This window comes from Zingiber officinale, chromosome 7A, assembly GCF_018446385.1.
Source record: "Zingiber officinale cultivar Zhangliang chromosome 7A, Zo_v1.1, whole genome shotgun sequence".
NCBI classification, from domain to species: domain Eukaryota; kingdom Viridiplantae; phylum Streptophyta; class Magnoliopsida; order Zingiberales; family Zingiberaceae; genus Zingiber; species Zingiber officinale.
This window is the reverse complement of record NC_055998.1, coordinates 137,652,749-137,661,535: the sequence shown is the minus strand read 5'-3', so window position 1 is coordinate 137,661,535 and position 8,787 is coordinate 137,652,749. Positions and strand designations below refer to the sequence as shown.

At 37.1% G+C, this 8,787-nt stretch overlaps 1 protein-coding gene across 2 annotated transcripts; it reads right to left on the bottom strand.

The window, feature by feature from the left end:
• Nucleotides 1–1,518: 1,518 nt before the first annotated feature.
• LOC122002778 (pentatricopeptide repeat-containing protein At1g06143-like) lies at nucleotides 1,519–5,694 on the bottom strand. 2 transcript variants are annotated; one of them, XM_042558092.1, is made up of 3 exons: nucleotides 3,772–5,694; nucleotides 3,506–3,681; nucleotides 1,519–1,682 (listed from the first exon to the last, which is right to left on the bottom strand). In XM_042558092.1, exon 1 carries the CDS (start codon nucleotides 5,553–5,555, stop codon nucleotides 3,894–3,896), a length of 1,662 nt encoding a protein of 553 aa, XP_042414026.1. In that variant the 5' UTR covers nucleotides 5,556–5,694; the 3' UTR covers nucleotides 1,519–1,682; nucleotides 3,506–3,681; nucleotides 3,772–3,893. The 2 variants fall into 2 exon arrangements, with proteins under 2 accessions (XP_042414026.1, XP_042414027.1); XM_042558093.1 differs by lacking the exon at nucleotides 3,506–3,681.
• Nucleotides 5,695–8,787: the final 3,093 nt, after the last annotated feature.

Genomic DNA, 8,787 nt, shown 5'->3' with positions numbered 1-8,787 from the left:
GGTGCTGGGGGCGAGCGTATTCGTCTTTTTGTCACAATGAATTGATGATGAGCGCCTCCTCGGATGGGTCTAGTGGCTAGCGCATGAGGTGTTGCCACCATGAGGTCTGGGGTTCGAATCTCGGCAAAACCGAGGTAAATGTCTCCCTTATGTGCTAGTTACTATTCCAAAGGCTAGTAGCCGCCCGTGATTTACCTCCTCCGTGTTGGCCCTAGGATGAGTTGGCGGGGGTGCTGGGGGCGAGCGTGCCACCATGAATTGATGATGAGCACTCGACCTTAGGATTTCTCAATTTTAGCTATGAGACCTAGTGGCTAGCGCATGAGGTGTTACTACCATGAGGTCTGGGGTTCGAATCTCGGCAAAGCCGAGATAAATGCCTCCCTTATGTGCTAGTCACTATTCCAAAGGCTAGTAGCCACCCGTGATTTACCTCCTCCGTGTTAGCCCTGGGACGGGTTGATGGGAGCGAGCGTATTCGCCTTTTTGCCACCATGAATTGATGATGAGCATGTGACGGGTCTCTAGTGATTAACAAAAAAAAGGGCAGTCCGGTGCATGAAGCTCCCGTCATGCGGGGTCCCGGGGAAGGATCTATTGTATGCAGCCTTACCCTGCTTTTTGCAAGAGGTTGTTTCCAGGATTCGAATCCTTGACCTTTTGGTCACATGATAATAATTTTATCGTTACGCCAAAGGCTCCCCTTCATGAGGCTCTAGTGATCGGTAATCATTAATTGTATGGTTATGGAGCTCAATAGATACAAGTCCCTCAGAGGGTTGAGAGCACCATCAATATTGTTTCCTTGGGTTTCTTATTGTCTAATAGGGCTTTTTTTTTGTTCTTTCCTACCTTGATTGTGCTTCTCCAGTAGTAGGAAAGTGCTCTGCAGAGAGCTCTTCCAGTAGCGGCTCGTGAAAGAAAACAAAGAAGAGAAAGTGCTCTGCTGAGAGCTCTTCCAGTCCTTGTTGTCAGTGACCCGTGAAGAAACACAAAGTGAAAAAAGAAAATAAAAAGAAATTAAGAGAATTAAGTTTATAGTATATATACCATATGATAATTCCTTTGTATGAGATATATTATAATTTAATTATCATCAATGAGAGATAGGATCCTTAACTCAAGTGGAGAAACCTTGGTAGGTAACTAGGTGTAGTTGATAGATAACTGCAGGTGCGATGAAAACTCAACAATGTTAACATTGATAAAATTCCAAATGGAATAGGTTAAGGTTCATTGGATACTTGGTAGATGGAGAAGTTCTAAAGGACCTTGGTAGATAAAGAAGCACAATGGACATTAGTAGATGGAGAAGATCAGCATGTGTTGGTAGGATGTTCAAGAGAGACAGGTGACGATTAAGAAAACACAGAGGTGAGATCTCTTGGTAAAGGAATACTCATAAGTGAGAACTCTTGAAAGATCTATTTTTTGGTCAATTACATACCTAAGTAAAAACTACCAAAACTAAAAATTACATGTCACTTGTAATCTCTCACATCTCACATGTCAAGAATATTTACCTCTGGGTCTTTTTTTGTTGAATATGAATCATAACTCTGGGACTTCTCATCTGCCACTAAGTATCCGAACTTAAACTTTCTCCATCTGTCGACTCCCGTTAGACTTTCTTTTCTTTCAATGCCTGTTAAGCTTCTCTATTTGTCATATATCCATTGCACCTACAGGAACATATTGACAAACACACCAGTAAACACAACCTTATCATAACTTAAACCCATTGTCAAACACATCAAAACACTCAACCACTTGGGTATGATTGCACTGACAAGTACTATTTGGGAAGGGTTAGCAGTATTAGGCACTTGGTTAGATGGGCAGGTGAGTTTGTTTTTTTAACTGTGGGTTCGTATGTGTTTTGAAATTCAAACCAAACTAAGCAGCTCTTCTATGAGTATAGTTTACGGACTAAATAAAAGGGTATGTATATAAGGTATTTTCATTAGGTCACCGACACTCTTTGAGCAAATAGAAAGTATGGAATCCATTGAGAATAAACGAAAATCAGGATAATGAACTTAATTTCATTATTCATAAGTTTATCATCAACTTTGACTTCCAAAAAAACTCATCATTGACTTTCACTTATCATAACTCATCACTTCTAAATTAGATTCTTTAACAAACAAATATGTATATATTAATAATCTCTATAAAAAAAAAGAATTATTCAAAATTTGTAGCAGCTTTATTAAGAAGCTAAAATGTTCATAGATTCAGCAGTTAACTCTTGTGAAAATTATAAAATATATATGTGGAAAGACAGGTAGAAAATCACACATAACATTTGCAATCATTCAAGTAGATTTAGGCATTGTAGAGGGTCTAGTTTAAACATTTCACAATATCAACGGGCCTACTTGCATGATAAAGCCCTTTTTATACAGTATAAACTTTAAAAACAAATGTAGCTTAAAAGATCTAACACATGTTGTTCAATTTTATTTCTTCTTATATAAATACATAGAATGTTTATGAACTATAATACAATAAGTAGAATAGCAAATTGTTTGAGATTTAATGAAATTTATCATTCACTGTAGGATCGAAAAGAATTTAGATATCTCCACAATGACATGATATTGTCCACTTTGGGCCTAGACCCTCATAGTTTTGCTCTTGGACTCTATCCAAAAGGCCTCATCCCAAATGGAAATATCTTTCTCTTATAAACCCATGATCTTTCCCATGTGTTTTCAATGTGGGACTATGTTTGCAACCTTACAACCCCAACAATCCCCCCTCAAACAAAGGACCACAGGCCTCCCATGTCCGATCCTCGACCCACCAGGTCTTCCTGCCCCTCGATCCACCCGACCTACTAGGACTTCCTGCCTGGTGTCTAGTCCTCTTGATCCGAACATAGGAACCCCCACTTTCTTTGTTTGAGGTCAATATTATACCCACATGGCTCAATCAGATCATAGCTCTTGTGCACAGTCGGCGGTTAAACCTTCTGGCAGTCCAGGCTCTGATATCAATTGTAGGATCGAAAAGAATTTAGATATCTCCACAATGACATGATCTTGTTCACTTTGAGCCTAAGCCCTCATGGTTTTGCTCTTGGACTCTATCCAAAAGGCCTCATCCCAAATGGAGATATCTTTCTCTTATAAACCCATGATCTTTCTCATGTGTTTTCAATGTGGGACTATGTTTGCAACCTTGCAACCCCAACATTTACTTTCATTTATAAGTGCTATGTCACATACTTTTATTACCTTGGTGGCCGGTGGAAAAATTCCATGGGACCGAGCCTATTACCCCAAAGATAGCTGGGTTTATCATTTTTATATCACATACTTTTAATTTTGTAATAATATTATCAAAAAAGATTATAATAAAATGTTTACTTAATTCTTAATATTTTCACATGGCAACATATTTTTTTTGAATTATAATTGAATTTCTTTAATGAACAAACTTGTCATTTATTTTCAATATATCAACATGTACTCTATAACCTACAATTAGACAAGCAAACCTCTTCCGATGAGCTTGAACTTTATCAAGGGGTTGACAAATCAATTTAGCTCTTCTTTCAATTGAATTGCATGAAAACATGGCGATGCCTCCCAATCTTATTTTGTATCTAGAGTCTAGTGGAAGATCGCGATGCTTAAGCTGGAAGATGCCATATGTATCTGGAGTCTGCGGCTACTATACATTTACACCAAAAGATGATGAATCTCTCATTTTGTTTCTTGCTTAATTAAATTCAGTATATCAAGTAAATGATTAAACAATTACCTTGTAGCTATTGCTAAAGAACACAAAAATGAGGATGCCAAGCTTGCTTTCCCATAAACCTCAATTGAGCAAATTAGTTTTCCACTAGGAGATGAATCAAAACACAACATGCATCTTTGCATCTATTCTGGTGAAAATCCAACAAGTTTCAGTTGCCTATCCAAGCGAAGCAGCAAAAAGTACATCTCTGATGAGAGCTGGAACATATGGCCAGCAGCAAATTCTCGAACTACCCCATTGATATCAATCCAGCTACATCCAGGAGTCCTCTTCTGCACTTCCTTCTCCTTCATCATTTCCCTCACCCTCTCAACTTTCTCCCACGCTTTGCCTTCAGTGTAAATGTTGATCAGAAGCATATAGTGTGAGCTGTTATTTGGTTCTAGGCTAAGTAGTTTCTCGGCAGAAATCTCAGTGAGCTCCATGTTCCGGTGGATTCTACACCCAGATAATAAAGCCAGCCACATTACTGCATTGGGCTTCATTGGCATAGTCGACATCAAATTCAATGCTTCTTCCAAATGGCCACCGCGACTAAGAAGATCCACCATGCAGCCATAGTGTTCCATCGCTGGACATATTGAGTAGTCCTTTATCATGCTCGAGAACAACCTTCGTCCCTCTTCAATCATCCCTGAATGATTACATGCACTTAGGACACTGACAAAAGTGACAAAATTTGGCCTTGCTTTGCCTTCCTCATTCATCTTGCGGAACATAGTTATTGCATCACTGCCATAGCCATGAATTGCGAGCCCTTCAATGATGCAATTCCAACAAAACGTGTTCTTCTCTTCCAACTTGTAAAAAGTAATCAGTGCTTTCTCTAAACACCCGCACTTTGCATACATATCAACTAATGCAGAGCCCAAATGAACACTGAAATTCAACTTGTTGGACATAGAATACAGATGCAATTCTCTTCCCACATTAAGAGCCCCAAGATGAGCACAGGCGGATATAGCGGTGGTCATAGTCACTTGATCAGGGCTGACACCTGCAGCCTTCATTCTTTCAAAGCACTCGATCGCCTCTTTGTACCGCTTGTTCTGGGAATAACAAGAGATCATTGTGGTCCAAGAGACCAAGTTCTTCTCAGGCATTTCATTGAATAGCGAATTGGCAGTTTCCACATCCCCAGACCTTCCATATCCCGCAATCATGGTATTCCACGATACAACGGATCTCTCAGGCATTTCGTCAAAGAGCCTCCTAGCTGAGATCATATCCCCAACGCAAGAATGGCTATGAATCATTGCCGTCCATGAAACAACATCTCTGTCAGACATTTCATCAAACAATTTTCTTGCTTCCCCAATCCAGCCAATGCTGGAGTAGAAATCCGTCAGCACAGTTCGGACTAAGATCTGCCTTCCGAATCCCAACTTCTCGATCTGCGCATGAACTGCTGCTCCAAGCTCCACAGCCGACAATTGAGCACACGCCTTGACCAAGTAGGAGAAAGTATACCCATCAGGCAACACATTGGATCTCAACATGCCAACGTACAACTCCACGCATTCGCGGGACGCAAACTCCTGAACGAGGCCGCCGAAAACAGCGTTGTAGACGAATACGTTTGGCTCAGCCATTTGGGCGGAGACTTGGAGGGCGTAACCCACCTGGCGGATACGAGAACACTGGCTGACGAATTGGTTGACGAAGAAAGAATCTTGATGGGCGTTGCTCTTGATCATGGTGGCGTGCACGGATTTGAGGACTTCGAGCGAGCGGCAACAACGCAATAGGGAGGAGAAGAGGATGGCACTGCCATTCCCCGACATTAATATCACGTCACTGCTTCAAAATAAATATATATAGCAGGCAAGAGCCATAATAAAGATACAAACTCCTTCTCCATTTTACTTAGCAATTAAAGGTGGTGCAGGTTACTCTTGAGAAGGGCAGATCCTTTAACCGCATTTTACGATATAGAAGATGGATCACTTTATTCATTGGTCCATTTGAATGGATCTCACTTGTTAAACAGATAATGTCCATTCAAAGAGATCAATCATCCTTTGTGATCCATCTTTTGGATCGCAAAATACGGTCCAGAGAATCTCGTCTATACTCTTGAGTCGAATCTTAGTTACAATGTACTGTATGATATTGTATCTAATAAAAAAAATCTGAACGTTAGCTATTGGGCCAGGTGTAAATAGGTGAATAAAGAGGAAAACCGTAGATCTCTAGAATTAGCTGAGTTCCAGGTCAGACCGGATCCGTGGTCCGTAATTTGCGGATCAAAAAATGCTCCACTGATTATAATTAATAGATTATGATGAATCCTATCTATTTAAATGATATGATCCATTAAAATAGATCAATTTATAAAGTGGATCATCCTCTGGTCCGCAAATTACGGACTAGAGGATCCGTGCTTGTTCCAAGTATAGATATTTGAATTAAAAAAATAGGAAACTTTCATACCCTTTTAGTCTAGGGTGAATTTAAATTTTGAAAGATTATAATTTTTAACTCGCACTTAGAATCAAGTTTTATACATGTAAAATTTTAAAATCTATATTTATTACTAGTAAATATGTAACTGTCAAATTTCAAACTCATTTCAATGTCTCTCAAAAGATTTCTTTATGAAAAGATTGTTTTCTTTCATTAGAATTGAGGTTAGTTAGGGTTCTAGAGTCTATCCAAACATATATATATATATATATATATATATATATATATATATATATATATATATATATAAAATAGTATAAGGAATAATCTCTTAACTATTAATAAAATTTTCTTTTTTTAACAAATGGTGGAGTTTCTTTTTGTATTCTTCGGATTCTCTTCCTCCTTTCTCTCCTAATTTATCTCCTTGTCTAGTTCATGGGATAATCATTATCTTATCCAAGTATGAGAAATAAAGCGATCTTTACAAAAGCCCTCTTATAAAGAAAATTGAACTTGAAAGTTTTAATCGAGCAGTAGATTCAAATTTAAGCCTGGCTATTTTTTATAGTTGACTTCAGTATTCAATTCTTCGAATCGATTAATATTTAGATGATCAATTTAACTCTATAAAAAATTTTTATCGATCATCTGAATAAATTAGAAAACATTAATAAAGATTCATCTAGATGGTCAGTGTTCTTAAACCAGCTTCTCACTGGAGAAAATATGATTGGGAGTTGATTGGAAGTTTAGATCCCATAGTTATACGTCGGAGGACCTACTATTACCCCGGAGGCAACTTTAGGCCTTGTTAAAAATATGATTAATGAAGTTGGATAACATCAAGTTTGGATGATCAATTTTATCCTACGAAAATTTTCTATTGACTACTAAGATAAATCAGAAAATATTCTAGTTGACGGCCTAAAAGTCCAGTATTCTTTAGTTAACATTTTTAGATGATTAATCAGTTGATGGTCATCATCAATTAACTGTTGACTTGATTTGGTTGTTGTTTGAATCAACCTCGAACTTTAACAATAATTTATTTTTTTTACCAATGGGTCAATCATTCAACTGCTTGGATGTAATTGATTGATGACTATCAGCTGGCTGGACTAACATCAATTACAATCTTATGCTAAAATTTATAAAAATATTTTCTAGTCAATTGCACTCCAATCGACTGATACTTTCAATCATTTAACTAACACATTTGCTCGAGCCACTTTAAGCCTGTGTTCATGCTTGATTTTTAGTTTCTTCATTCCTCTAAAGAAGAAACCCTTCTTGCTAAGTTAACCTGGGTGCCAAGAGGCTTTCCAAACCTTTGAGAATTCCTTCATGCCAAGAAACTCTTTGCCTCTTAAGACTTCCTCATTATGCCTAGCGTCCAACGGACCCACTCAGATTTTTGTTACTTTGTATTTTTAAGCATTCGTTTATTGTCACCCCATTGGATCGACTTCCTTATCATGCTATCGACTTTTTCATGCCAAGCATCTACTTGGACTTTCATCATATCTATTGAACTGTAATGGTTATAAACAAAGTCTTATACTAAAAATATATGGAAAAGATCATAAATTTATAAGGAAAAAATATGTCCATTAGTATAAAATCTCTTGGATAGAGTCCAAAATAAAATCATGAAAGCTTACACTCAAAATAGATAATATCATATTATTATGGAGATATCTGAATTCTTTTATCCTAACAATATCAAGAACCTTCCTATACTTCCATTGTTGCACCTGTATGATAGGACATAATTACACAAACATATGCTTAAGATAACTGCACCAACAAAGTCCGAATAAGGCATAATTACACAAACATATGCTTGGACATAATTGCACCAACAAAGATCACCATCTTTCTCCTTATGAATGTGGATAAACTTCATACAAAATCATTTTTGGCAAACAAAAAATGGAATATCAATTTGAAAACCAAACCCTAAACCATACAAAAGAGCTTAAAGGTATAAATCTTAAGCCCTAAATATAAATAACTATGAAATAATAAGAAAATGCAATGTGGAGCTCTAGAAATGATTTAGAATACTGGTTTGTTGTTGTCCTTCGACTCCTCTTGCCACTTAATTTATATCCTTCAAATCGTGCTTGGATATTCACTTAGGTGTTATATTTAATTAAACTTGACACAAATCTCACTAGTCGATTGAATCATTAATCATGAGAGCCTTATTTATCAATTATATATTGTCTTTAGTCGATTCATAAAAAAAAACCACTAGAATACACTCTAGTAGACCCGTAGCAGTTGATTGGACTAGATAAGAATAAGATCCACTTTGAATGGTTTTATTTTTAAATAAAAATAAAAATATAGTAAACTTCCTAGTCAACTCAATGACAGATAACTAAAATCATTTTCTGTTGACTCAACTCAAAATAGAACCTTTCTTGAATCGATTACTTAGTCAGCTAGGCTTATCAATTTATTGAACTTGACCTTTAATCTGTTGAATCATGACTATATATGACCCCGTTTTTCATAGTAGAGTTTTCAGCTTGGTAAAAAAAAAACTACACAAATGACGGTAAAACGTTTCGATATTTACCGATGGAATATTGATTCCAT